At 46.4% G+C, this 13,368-nt stretch overlaps 4 protein-coding genes across 4 annotated transcripts; 1 reads left to right on the forward strand and 3 right to left on the reverse strand.

Annotated features, from left to right (window-relative positions):
• Positions 1 to 169: 169 nt before the first annotated feature.
• Pmar_PMAR019224 (hypothetical protein) lies at positions 170 to 2,746 on the reverse strand (the record flags this gene model as incomplete). Its single annotated transcript, XM_002780276.1, has 6 exons — positions 170 to 217; positions 288 to 421; positions 467 to 525; positions 573 to 699; positions 744 to 861; positions 2,555 to 2,746. 6 exons carry the CDS (start codon positions 2,744 to 2,746, stop codon positions 170 to 172), a joined length of 678 nt encoding a protein of 225 aa, XP_002780322.1.
• Positions 2,747 to 3,262: 516 nt separating this feature from the next.
• On the forward strand, positions 3,263 to 4,179 carry Pmar_PMAR019225 (phosphatidyltransferase, putative; the record flags this gene model as incomplete). Its single annotated transcript, XM_002780277.1, has 6 exons — positions 3,263 to 3,310; positions 3,464 to 3,531; positions 3,575 to 3,677; positions 3,727 to 3,848; positions 3,896 to 3,963; positions 4,007 to 4,179. 6 exons carry the CDS (start codon positions 3,263 to 3,265, stop codon positions 4,177 to 4,179), a joined length of 582 nt encoding a protein of 193 aa, XP_002780323.1.
• A 2,546-nt stretch (positions 4,180 to 6,725) lies between these two features.
• Pmar_PMAR019226 (hypothetical protein) lies at positions 6,726 to 7,014 on the reverse strand (the record flags this gene model as incomplete). The annotated part of the gene is made up of 2 exons (XM_002780278.1): positions 6,726 to 6,760; positions 6,885 to 7,014. The coding sequence occupies 2 exons, from the start codon at positions 7,012 to 7,014 to the stop codon at positions 6,726 to 6,728; spliced, it is 165 nt and encodes a 54-aa protein (XP_002780324.1).
• A 1,638-nt stretch (positions 7,015 to 8,652) lies between these two features.
• On the reverse strand, positions 8,653 to 12,915 carry Pmar_PMAR019227 (hypothetical protein; the record flags this gene model as incomplete). Its single annotated transcript, XM_002780279.1, has 14 exons — positions 8,653 to 8,685; positions 8,732 to 8,839; positions 8,887 to 8,937; positions 8,991 to 9,060; positions 9,104 to 9,149; positions 9,200 to 9,319; positions 9,369 to 9,475; positions 9,533 to 9,621; positions 11,219 to 11,315; positions 11,372 to 11,514; positions 11,956 to 12,217; positions 12,302 to 12,447; positions 12,683 to 12,778; positions 12,844 to 12,915. The coding sequence occupies 14 exons, from the start codon at positions 12,913 to 12,915 to the stop codon at positions 8,653 to 8,655; spliced, it is 1,440 nt and encodes a 479-aa protein (XP_002780325.1).
• Positions 12,916 to 13,368: the final 453 nt, after the last annotated feature.

Below are 13,368 nucleotides of genomic sequence, written 5' to 3' on the forward strand. Positions count from 1 at the left end.
TACTAAAATACGGACAAGAGTTCTACGAAAATTGACCTGGAAAGGCTGTAGTTCAGCAGTAGTACTACGAACGTTTTAAGACGGATTCACTAGTCTTCGAGAGCCTATATGAGAAGCAGTGGGAGGAACCCCCAACGCTTGCGCTCCCCTCGATGATGGTTGAACCCTATTAGGACTGAATTCCTTTCAAGTCTCTGTCTAGTCTACTCAAGGTCAACTTCGCTGAGAGTCCAATAATAATAGGAACAAGAATACATAGTAGCGAAGGGGTGATAATCGTAACCTACCTCATTCGGATGTGCTCTGCGCCACAGCGGTTCCGTATCAGTGTCCATCGACCAAACCAGCTTGTCCAGCACCTCCTTGAACTCTTCCTTAGGGATACTAGCAACTCCAACGGCCTCATTCGATCCATGCTCATCTAAGAATTTTCAATGCATTAAAGGTTATTCAATACGACCCTCACCCGAAAGTCCGAACGCTCGTGGTGGACCTCCAGTTGAAGCTTCCTCTGCAGGTATTGCCCTAAGATACACCGAGATACCCCCCGGCGCAGCAATGACCTCTCTCACCCTTTATCATTAGTCTTCAGTGACGTCTTGTAGTTATGAACATCTTCCGCAGACACCTCAATACCCTCAGACGCATAGAAGAGAATCTTTATATGGGCAGCTTCTGGAAACTCAGCCGTAGAACTCTCTAAACGAATAGGGTTCTGAAGTAACCGAAAGCGTCCATCGTACCATCTCCTGGTTTCATCGTGGGTTCAGCCCAGGCTTCATCAGCTTTACGTTTGGTTCCTCCGCCTCCAAGTATGGCGCCCCAACCACCACCACCTCCTGTAGGCTCGCTACTGGCGTCCTGAATACGAAACAACGACTCATTAGGTTTACCAGAAAGCTGAGGGCGGAGCTCAGTCCGACAGCAGGCCATTGCAACGTGCTCGAGAAGATGGCTAGTTGGAATCGGACTCGAGTGAACATATATACACTACAAATATAGACTTTTCCAAATTTTTAAATACAGCTGTATCATAGGCAAATCAATCTCTTCCAACCCCTCATACACATTAATGGTTCAGTATGCATATCTATGATGCTCACAGTACAGACTATAGCAAGTTACTATAGGTTACCGACCCATGTTGCTATTAGCACCGGGTGTCAATAACCTTAGCCCGATACCATCGGCGCCTCAATCAAACACATAAGAATTTTCCGTGCCGCCGATCACCTTTTTGAAGGCCGATTGGGCTCTTGGTGATATCAATTTCTCAAGTTGGGGCAGGTATGCCACTCCGAGATATGCCTCGGTACAATCTGTTTCTTTCTTCGGGGCAGCTATGCCACTCCGAGATATGCCTCGGTACAATCTGTTTCTTTCTTCGGGGCAGCTATGCCACTCCGAGATATGCCTCGGTACAATCTGTTTCTTTGTTCGGGGCAGCCATGCCACTCCGAGATATGCCTCGGTACAATCTGTTTCTTTGTTCGGGGCAGCTATGCCACTCCGAGATATGCCTCGGTACACTCGTTTCTTTGTTCGGGGCAGCTATGCCACTCCGTGATATGCCTCGGTACAATCTGTTTCTTTGTTCGGGGCAGCCATGCCACTCCGAGATATGCCTCGGTACAATCTGTTTCTTTCTTCGGGGCAGCTATGCCACTCCGAGATATGCCTCGGTACAATCTGTTTCTTTGTTCGGGGCAGCCATGCCACTCCGAGATATGCCTCGGTACAATCTGTTTCTTTGTTCGGGGCAGCTATGCCACTCCGAGATATGCCTCGGTACACTCGTTTCTTTGTTCGGGGCAGCTATGCCACTCCGTGATATGCCTCGGTACAATCTGTTTCTTTGTTCGGGGCAGCTATGCCACTCCGAGATATGCCTCGGTACAATCTGTTTCTTTCGTCGGGGCAGCTATGCCACTCCGAGGAGTGCCTCGGTACAATCTGTTTCTTTGGTCGGGGCAGCTATGCCGCTCCAGGACATGTCTCAGTATAATTTGTTTTTTGGCTGGGGCTGCTATGCCACCCCACGATATGCCCCGGTGCGATCACCTTCACAAACGCACGAGATAGGAATTGCCTCGGCATGGACAGAATGACTAACATCCCACGTCGAAAACTCACTGATCTTACGTTAGTAGGGGTGATTCCGTTCGGGGCCGATATGCCATAGCTGGTAGGTTTTCAAGCTCGCGTGGATGCAAAATTGAGTTAATTTAGATATATTTCGATTTGGTATAGCCACCTCATCCGGTGTACATGATGATGCTCAAGTATATCTTGTAGTGGCATGACCGCCCCATGCGGAATAAAGGATGATCCTTAAGTATATCTTGGAATGGCATAGCCGCCCCATCCAGAATAAAGGATGAACCTTGAGTATATCTAGGAGTGGCATAGCCGCCCCACCCGTGACAACGATATATGATTACAAGCTGTACGAAAATCATCTACTTCTACTACTACTACTACCACCACGACCCTCCACCGGTCCCTTTCGATTCTACAACGGGATACAACAGACGGCTACTACTCCTGCTACTACCTGTGCCGCGAGCATCTCTCCCCAGCCTTTAGAGCCAGCATCAGCAGTCTTATCCACCACAGTCGTCTCAACAGAAGGATCCCCCTCGGATTCTAGAGGCGATACATCACCGGCTGCTGGGCCCTGACCATCTTCTTCGGCACCATCCTCTTCCTCTTCGCGTAATGCTTTGAGGAAGTCAAGCTGTGACATTGAATGAAACAACTGGTGGGTAGACATCGTGAAATATCCCTTGGATTAACTCTCAATTGGAAAAAATCCGACTGTTTTGCTGAAGTGTAACAAAGGTTTGTCACGCGACATAGTTATAACTAATGAATGACACACTGATGTACTACATACGACCACATCACCCCAACTCACCCCAGTTCGGCTCACCATATACGAATCGTTTTTACTCCGACATTGCTCTCATGGTTGGTTACAGTCGCCTAGCTGTGTTGCTGCCGCAAGTACCGCAGAGAATAGAGGAGTATAACGTCTTACGATTCATACGGCCCAAGACTAGCAACGCTACGAAACTTTCCAACTGTGCTGAGTTTCGTGGCGCGTGACGCAATACTGCGCAATCAGTCAGGTCGTTCAATGGATGAGTATTGACTTCCATCTCGATATTCAGACCTGATTTTGCCTCACAGAAATCCCGAATCTTTTCATCTATGCAACTCGAGCGGATCGCAATATTTCCCAAGTGATCACCGCGTCATAATGCGATTGCTCCAATCTTGGTTCGCTAGGTACTTGTCAGCCGAGGATGTAAAACAGGTCAGGTCGTTCGAATTCAAAGGAGAAGATCGCAGCCTATTCTATAACTATTTCTTGTCACCTCTATGTGAGGAAATTATCCGATTCATTCCTACATGGGTACATAGCAAAACCAAACATTAAATACCCCATACCGCCCCTCAGGTACATCCTAACGTTTTGACAGTTTGTGGTCTCTTCTGTAACATCGTATCACATCTGACTGTTCTCTGGTATGCAGTATCTATTTACCTACCGCTAATAAGCTCTCTTTAGGTACTGCCCATCTCTCACAGAGTCTTCTCCGGGATGGGTATGGGCTCTCACAGGAGTCATGGTTCTCGCATACCAACTCTTCGACAACTTAGACGGGAAACAGGTGGAGGCTAAAGATTCATTTCCTGCCCTGAAGCCATGATTCATTTCAGGCCCGTCGCCTTGGCCTCTCCAGTGCGCTCGGGCTCGTAGTAGACCATGGTTGTGATGGTATCAACATCGTCATGAGCACCTTCTCAGCTGCTGCTCTATTCCAATTCGGAGCAGGCTTAAGGTACAATACCGTAGATAGTTCGTATCTTTCCGACTGAGTATTTTCAGAACTCTGACTGTACTCTTCATGGCTTCAACTCAGTTCTTCTTCGCAGCTTGGGATGAATACTATCGGGGTGGGTCAGCTTGTCATAAAGTCCACCGTCACATTCAAATCAGGTGAATTCATCCTCCCCTACATCAACGGTCCGAACGAAGGAGTCCTTATTCTCGCCAGTATATACCTCATGAGCTCTCAACTGGACGATCATACCACTTTCTGGCACGTACAGGAGACATTACCTTTCATTGGAGGCCGCTTTGAACGACGTGACGTGGCATTAGCGCTGTAAGGGGATATGCTGAAGAACCCGAGATAATCATAATCATATTCTAGATGCTCAATTTCCGCTATCCCTGTAATATTAACGCATGTTTATGGGGTTTTCCGCCACATAACCACAACTCAACGGAAGCAGAAGCACTCTAGTGAGAGGAGTCATCGACTATGATACAGGTGGACGTGTTCTGTTCTTCAGATTTGATAGCTAACAAGTTGCTCAATGCCATTTCAACAGCAGCCCCTTACTGTATAGGTGTCATCCTAGCTTGCTTGTGGATGATGACCTCTAATGTTATGTCTGATCACCCACGGCTTGTCATATGGTTCATCGGTCTCCTTTTTTCCCAGATAGTGACCATCATACAGGTAAGCTGGGTTGGTTATGAGTTTGATCAACTCTCTCGGAATCTCTGAGGCATAATGGACATTGATGCTACGACACTCGGCTGCGCTTCCTTTAGTATCGTTCACGGGATATGCCTTTAGGTTGCTCATGTCTGTGATGCTCCCCTCGCGCCCTATAGGTGGACCTGCATACTACCCGTCATCATCATATCATGTAGCTTTCCTCACCATCTGGTTAGTAGGAACTCAATTCGTTGTCAGTTAATCGCGCCATTGGGATAGTATCACCCGATAAGCGGCCTCCAATCGACGAATCACCGTTGCTCGTTTGCTTGTTTATTTTTGCCTTGATGTCATGGACCTCTACAACGGTGTCGGTATTGCGAGACATAGTGAGTAGCCTTCATCTTTGTGAGTAGTCATTGCTCCCTTCAGTCGGAAGCGCTATCCGTACCTGTGTGGAGTGTCCCGGTGAAGGTCCAAGCGGAATGCCGGGCGAGCAACAAAGTTGCTATTGAGTGACTTGTTTTATGATTTTTCAACCTGCTTCTCTGTTTACAGCTCGCTATCGTGTTTGCAGTTGGGGAGTAACAGCATGGCTCGTGAGTGGCGAACTGCCGACTAGTCTGAGGCAATCTCAACTCTCAGTGTTGTTAATCTGGAGGGGAAACCTGTTCTGATAAGCAGCAAGAAATTCACCATTTGGCGATTAGTCGACTCGAACGGATGGTTCGATGGCAGTTCTCCCATGCTGGGGCGATGAATGTTTTGTTTTTCCTGTTGTACAGGAAACGCCTCCCTCAGAGGGCTGACAAAAGAGATAATCATGACAGGAACTTGTTCAAGTACACACTTTATCGAGTTTGAGCATTCGGAGGAGTCGAGCACTTGATTGGGCTGCAGTTGTTACTTGATGATAGGGAGTTTTGACGATAGCTGCTCAAGTGGCTCCACCCCATGAAGCTCATGATAAGCGAAATATGGAGTCCCCTGGAAGATCCAATACATCTTATAATTAGTTCCAAATGCATGATTCATTATTCGTTCACTGATTCAGATTATTAGTCTTCACCATTCGCACTGGACTAAATTGGGTGAAAAGGTGCGCCGTTATCGCTCTCAATTCTCACATCTTTCATCAGATTGTTCTTCAGCTTGTATTTGGTTCAACCGAAACTGTTTCGAGTGAGAAACCATCTTGAAGCTGTCCTACAGTGAGATGTATGATTTGCCGCTTATTATTCCAGGATCATCGAGTCGGAACATTTCAAATACGACATAGTCAACTTCACACAGTATAGGAATGGGTATATTAGCGAGCAGAACGACCGCCTGATAAGGTTGAGGATCATGCCACCGGAGCGAGGTAGCTCCTTACAACTTCTGAAGAGATCAGAATAAATGCTTATTCATTTTGCCACGTTTCATGTCCGTTGCCAATCCGAAACACCTGCCCGTGGTCATCCTAATAGTTATTCTCTGCAAATAGTGGATCCAGCATGGCTAAGCCTATAGTTACAGTCGCACAATATGACGATAACTTGCTGACGACAAGCATCGTCGATATCAATGCCGTCCGTCACAGGTCCACTTATGCACATAAGCTGCCGAGTCACCATCTGACACTTTTCGGTTTCGTCTGAGACACTTTCTACAAACACAACACCTGGCTCCAGGATGGCACCAAAGTAGCTCATGACAACTACATGACTATTATCAACTTAGCAGAGACACCCGGCTTGAGTAATACTCAAAGACCTTCAAAACCATGTCTTGCCGTTCCAAAGGGCTGTCACCGTCAGTGAGAGGCTCGATATAACGTGCCATGTACAGTGACGGAAGATCCACACAGATGAGGCGTGTGAGCTGAGAGGAAACCATTGTGAAATGGACTGTGCAAAACTGATACTACTACTTTCTACTCCATATTATACACACAGCCGAAACAGCGGCGAGGAGGAGTGGAATTAGATACGAATGGACACGGGACCAACCTGAGACAAGATACTTCCCTTCACACTACACTCAATGTTATGCATGGCATGTACCGATATTGATGGTAGCAGTTCAAGTCGAAACAACAACTGCTATTCTACAAAGCCTATCTCGCAATGATAGTAATACAGCTACGACCCTATGACAGCAAGTCATCGTACCAGAGACTATCGAGACATAGCTAGAATTAAATTGCTTTCCCAGTTCGCTCAGGATTTAGAAAATAGAAATTTGTATCAAAGTCGATATACCTATCACAACAAACTAGGATGAATCCAAATCGAGATCCTCTTATCGTACAGGCGTCTATCCGTGGAGCGACAGTGAGCTGAAGCCGTACCGTATACCAGGAAACATTACTACTCCCCATATTACTTTCAGCCATGGAGATCCAGCATGCTATAGAGGCTACGACCCTATCTCTCATACCCCATGCTGATGGGGTGAACTTTGGACGCTTGCTGGGAGCTATCGCAAGATACTCCTCACGCTGCGATCGTGTCATTACTGGCAAGCACACGTAATCAGCCATGAACGATACGAATGTCACGATGAGGTACCTAGAAACATGTGAAAATTCGACCCATATACAAACGCTATGAAAGGGAACATTTAACTCACATTCACGACGATCACGTCACCACCTGTTATCAAAGTGAAAATATATAACGTCACAAATCAGCATTCACAGCAAGTGTCTATTACCACAGGCCGACTAAAAGGAGATGAAGAGCGTTATACGTATAAGCTTGATAAAGATAAGCCCAAGTCGGCAGGAGGTACATAAGACAAGATAACCCCACCATCCAGTGCCGTGTCCAGTACCTATTAAACCACAATGGGATGTACGACTAACGCAGGAGCGTCTAGGTTATAAACTGTGGACGTGTTTTATCAATTTCTAAACTCCTCGGTGTGTGATAATCGACGACATTCGAATGTGACTACAATTTCGACGAAATTGGTCGGAAAAACGAAAATATTGACGAAAAAATGAAATTTGATCGACGAATTTGACATCAAGTTCGATAACACTTTAATTGGATGAGAATAATAATTGATTGCACCCTGTCCTCAGAACAAAAATTTCCGACTCGGTTTCAACATTTCCTATCACGAGTACACGAGTACCATCACGTGATTCTCATCACTAAGAAAATAGATTTTTCACATTGTATGAGCTTCAGTGTAACTTACGGTCGACTATGACCAACTCGATTAACACCGAGGGTTAGACGGGTTATCCAAGAGGAGACTCTGTGCCTAGACGGCCACTTGTGGCGGTCAAATCTACGACGGTAAATCCTCTTACGAAAGTTGACGGATGCTGGTAGACGATGGGAGACATCATAAGACATGAGCCGAAAGTCAGAACTGTGGGATGAAATTGTGAAGACAGATTCCGTCACTAAATTCTTGTAAGACTGTCACTATACATGCAAAATACATGAACAGCGCGTTAAAAGTAGCGCACGCCGCAGGCCTCACGTAAGCCGCGTACACTAGCCGTTGAAGCCTCTAGCCTCCGAGAGCCACTGGGGCACTGTGGAGGAGGACAAGCAAGGTACACTAAGGACACTCAGGACAGTAAGCTTCTGTCGAAGTCTGCGCACGAAAAGGACATCAATAGTCTGCTTTCGTGAGCTGGCTCCGTCTCGGTTGCTAGCATGCTCAACAGCTCGTATGTTGGACACGTGAGTCAGAGATAGCTGGTTGGTGTTGACATGAAAGGCTCTCATTGAAAGCTTCGTATTCTCGTGTGGATTCTTTTCTTGTGTGGCAGTGCGGAAGAGTAGTGAAAGTTGAAAAGCTGATATGGATTCAGTACTTTCTCCAAGTTTGTAGTACTTGGCACTCCTGTAAACGAGTCCAATCAATATTGTCAGCCTCGCTTTACCCGAACAGTTGAGCGCACTGCTTACACGGGAAAGGGACTAGGATCGATTCCCAAGTCCTCCACTGTTGCGGAAGCTATTTGAATGTCTTTGTGATCTTCGGAGAGATCCATGTACCAGATCTTGTATATTGATTATGCCTTGTGCATTAGATCATTATTCTTGATCTCAGGTTCGTTCATTAAGACACTCTCAACTCGTGAGCAAAGTATAATACAAGCGACGCATCAGCTGTGTGCACAAAGCTTTCAAATAGTGCCCGTAACCAGGGAGTGAAATTCCTAACCAAATGCATTCATGATGACCATGCGAGTCTCTACTCTTCACCTGGGCCTGCTCAGACTGTCCTCGACTCCACTCGGTGAAAGCGTGAATGTCGAGATCAGCTTCATCAGACTTCGCGAACGCATCCTCCACGATGCGAAGGGATACAGCCTGAGATAGCTCTCTGGACCTCCGTCCCATGCAGCCTGACCACTCACTTTAGCCACGCTCCAATCCTTGGATTTGGCATATGCCAGAGTCTCCACGACCTGACGTACAATAGAGTAGCACTGAGATTCTCAGTCTGAGAATGACAGCTTACCTCAGCAAGCTCTTCCTTCGAGACTTCATTGTCTCCATTTGCATCACAGATCGAAAACGTGAACTCCGACCTAATAAGGAGAAGCTGCTCATGCGCGGTTGTCTTCAGCATACCTTTCAGCATCAGTAACGCCTTCAGCGTGCAGCAAGAGATAGGCACCTGGGAGAGCGAATTATATGATAATTTGCTGATCATGTTATTCCGCTTACAAAGCTCGTTATAGGATATCTTGCCGTCCTTAGGAAAATTATCAAAAAGTCCGAAAATCGCATCCATGATTTCCGCGGGGGTAGAGGGGCTGAGGCGCTGCAGCTCTTCTCGAGTTACACCTGTTGGGTACCATGAGAATTACCGAACCGAGCGGAAGTATACCATCACTATCCTTAGGGAGCTTGTCGAATGCAGTGGCCAAGCCAGCGAGCCCAGGAGATATATGTAGCGTTTGGCGAACTTCAAGGACTCCAGAAATAGGAGGAGCAGGAGTCCTGAAGAAATGAATCTCAAAACTAAATATCGGTGATCAGGAATGAACATGGTCGTACCGGTATATCGCGAAGCTTCTGGGACGCCCTACTCGACGGCAAAGGGTAGTGTTCAGAAGACGGCTGATAATCATGTCACCAGAACTGCTCTGATAATGAGCATCCACATATGAGTAACAACATAACGACGTTAAGGAATGTGAAAATCAACGGTATGAAGGCTCGCTAGATGTAGCCGAGCCTTTTAGCGATCAAACAGAGTAATATTATGATGGAGATAGCAAAGGTAATCAACTTATGTTCTTCTGTGTACGAGCTGAGGACAGTCTTCCGCAGTATGAACCAGAACACTATGATGACTACGAGGACACCTTGATACGATTGATTCACTATGGACCGACGGGTAGGAGGCGATCGTGGGGATGATCGTCTTGAGGCATCGGCTTTGCTGCTGCGCATCGTGAAGCAAACTACTGGTAGAATCATCTCCTGGACTTCGGTAAGCACAACAACAGCAGTGAGTATAGAAGCACCCGAACTTGATGTGTTAAGAAAACGCATGGGCATAGTCAACATCAACGGTGAACCCATAGCATAACCACGATAGTTAACTATGCATGAACAAGTGTTATACCCGATAGATCTTCAACAAACACAGCTGCCCTTCTACATCGACGGGAGGATACATACAGACACGAGCAGTGTGGTAGAATTGGCACATCATCAACCACAAGTGTTGGAGACAATATCTAAACTCTGAGGAAATTTTGTAGAATTTCTGTTAGTTTCTGTCCACTTCTCGTATTTTTTCTCAATTTGTATATGAACTCCTATGATTAGTGAGGAAACTATTGAGCTTAGCTGAGGAAAGCGAGTACATATTTTGCAACACTGGACACGAGTCAATGTCAATGCCAGGCGATCACGTCTGAAATAATATGCGACATAGAACGTCATTGAGGGAGAAGATGAGCTCAGCACAATGCTTGTGTCCCAGATGAAGAGAAGCTAAAGTTATAATTCCGTGAAGATATCAAAGCACATGTCTGGCATTAATAGCAACATCACAGACTGTTTCGGAAGACACTTCTCGATGAGGGTTCTTTTCTCAACCAACAGCGCTGTGATGGAGAAATTCCCAAGAAAGAAAACGTAACCTAAAAAGTAACGACCCACAACGTGTACATTTCAAATTCGTGAATCAGTCCGACAACGCTGGAGTCAAAATGATGAGAACGTGAACACCGAGTGAATACGTAATACGTAATCACTACAAACACGTAGTAATCGCAGCGATTACGTAGTACGTATGCACGAGCATACCTGTATGATAGTCACCCGAGTTCTGAGACCGCTGTATTCCAGTAAACTATGAATATTGGACCGTCGATGGTAAGTTGTTCACCCCAATCTGGTTAGGATCCAACCAGGTTGGTGTCAACGACTTAATCGCTCGATCATTAACCCGACAAGTTTTCATTTGATAATCTTTGTTATCTGCACAACGGGTGGAACATGAGAGAGAACAACCGTGTTGGTAAGAAGAAGTTCCCATAGAAGTGCTTGCTTCTACCACTGCAGGAGGCGTCTGAGACTTCTACGCAGTTTGCTTTTATTCCTCTTTGTTGCCAGCGGAGATTGGCAAAGCGATCGGATAAACACAGAATTAGGACTCGTCAGGTCTGGCGTCGGCATCTCATCAATGATAGAGAGTCCCTTATACACCCAGCGTAACACGTGCAATACATCCTGTATGGTTCTATTGTCATCTTCTTCGAGAGCGAACTCCAAGGAGTCCACCGACTTCAACAAGGAAAAACCTTCCCAGTGAGCTGGAATTGCCCTGATTTTGCAAAGAGGAAAAATTTAGGCAGGCGCATGGACGATGATCTTTTTTACGCATCATCCTCGAATTCCTCAAACTTGCCCGTCCCGGGACAGGAGAGAGTCTTGATCCTCAAACGTCCATGCTTGATAATGAAAGCCGCATAGTAGCCGTCGTGCGAGACCTTGAAGACATCCATCTTCTCACGACCCAAGACCTGAGATCACACCGGAGCAACCATAGAGCCGGGCATAACTTGGAAAAAAAACAATGCTTCTGTCCATTTGCTCAAACGCTTGATCATCCACCCAGGATGCAGTTGCGAAGACCTCATTCAAGAACGTATGATCTCCACGGAAGAGCTCACGGACTTCCGAGGTGACAAAATGAAATGAACCAAGACCCACAAATCCTGACTATCTCCCCCAGCTACCGTTAAAGACCCATGAGGTCCTCGATAACGTGGCCAGTATGGCGCATTCGGAGAGGTTTCCTGATCGCTAATCGTGTTATCCTCGGCCCTCCATCGGATACTACCGTGACGACAACCCTAGTTGAGCTAGCTCCGACCTCTTCGTGATGGAACTCTAGTCTCATGAATGGTGTGCCCTACTTTGCAAATCTAGACTCTACTGTGGAGATGAGGAATGACGCTCACCTTCGAAAGATAAACCTCTCGGTTGTTCGCAACAGGATTTTCCATCATCTCGCATAGGGCCTCAACAATGTGTGGGAACAGATATGCACCACCTTCGTGAGACAATTTTGTCATGTTCCCACTGGTGCTTTTAAAGAGCGCTATCAAGGATCCCGTGAACGTAGCTCTGTTTTTGATCTGATAGACTCTACAGGGCTCTATCACATAGAGTCCTCCCTTGCCATGCTCTTCGTGAGAGTTGGTGGATGCCATGAGGAACCACCTGAATATTGTTCAATGAACTAAGGGGCATCATCCCAACGGTCGGAGCATCATGATTCAGGAAGAGGGAACAACAGGTACTCACTCGAGACCATCAGGGAAGATATAACCAATGGGAGACTGAGTAGTGCTGGGGCATCTCAACTCCTCAAGTGTGAGGTATCCATTAGCGACTGGTTCGGAGAATCGTACGAAGTACTCATCCTTTTCGTAGACGTAGGGTAATGCGCCCTGCAAGGAAGTGCAATCTCAATCCAGTGATTCAAATGAATGATCAAAGTATTCGAACTTAAAAGCTGCAACTGTTTAGACGAGCCTCTTTTTCACGAGCGCTATTGAACAACGGCGGTTCCTGTTCACATAGATTCAACACCGACAAGCGAATGTCTCTATGCTATGGATATTCAGTAACTGCTCTCTTATCACCCACTGGGAGTTGCAATAGGGACTATGTTATACAAGTTACATCGCAATCGTCGAACGCTCCTTCTGACCACCACAGATCAGCCGAGCTATCATCCAACTCTTCTGCAGCGAGTAACGGTACCGTGGCCTTCTCAATCTGAGCGAAGGATTCCATCGAACTTCGTCTGCATCCACATCCAAGGGTTATGGACGGCGACTTACGCTCATCATCTTTAGGCAGTTGACACCAGCCATCAGAACAGCGGTGGAGATCACAAACCGATAAGACAACATTAGAAAAGCAAAAAGACTCGTGTAACGACTGGCTCGATGCATACATAATTAAAGGCGCTCCATTTGAGCGACAAGGGAATTCGTTCATACGTTCTGTGCAGTTATTTTGGGTACGGAATTCCTTCGTGCATAGCAGGTTCGTCCGCCCTCAATTCACTAGAGCGTAATAAGCTCTGTGTATCATGCGGGTAAATGACGGAGTTCAATGGGTTGGGCAACGTTCTGATTGAAACTCGATCAGGTTGGTGTCAACATCTCAATCGCTCAATCATTTAACTTGATATTAGGGCGGGCAGAAAGAGACAAACACGACAAGTTTTAATTTGATATTTGCTATCTGCACAACGGGTGGAACATGGGAGAGAACAACCCTGTATACCTTGGACTTATCACCTTAGGCCATTCAGGTTTCTCGTCCAGCGTCGGCATACCATAAAAAAGTAGAGTCCTTTA

This window comes from Perkinsus marinus (assembly GCF_000006405.1).
Source record: "Perkinsus marinus ATCC 50983 genomic scaffold scf_1104296944428, whole genome shotgun sequence".
Classification (NCBI taxonomy): Eukaryota; Perkinsozoa; order Perkinsida; family Perkinsidae; genus Perkinsus; species Perkinsus marinus.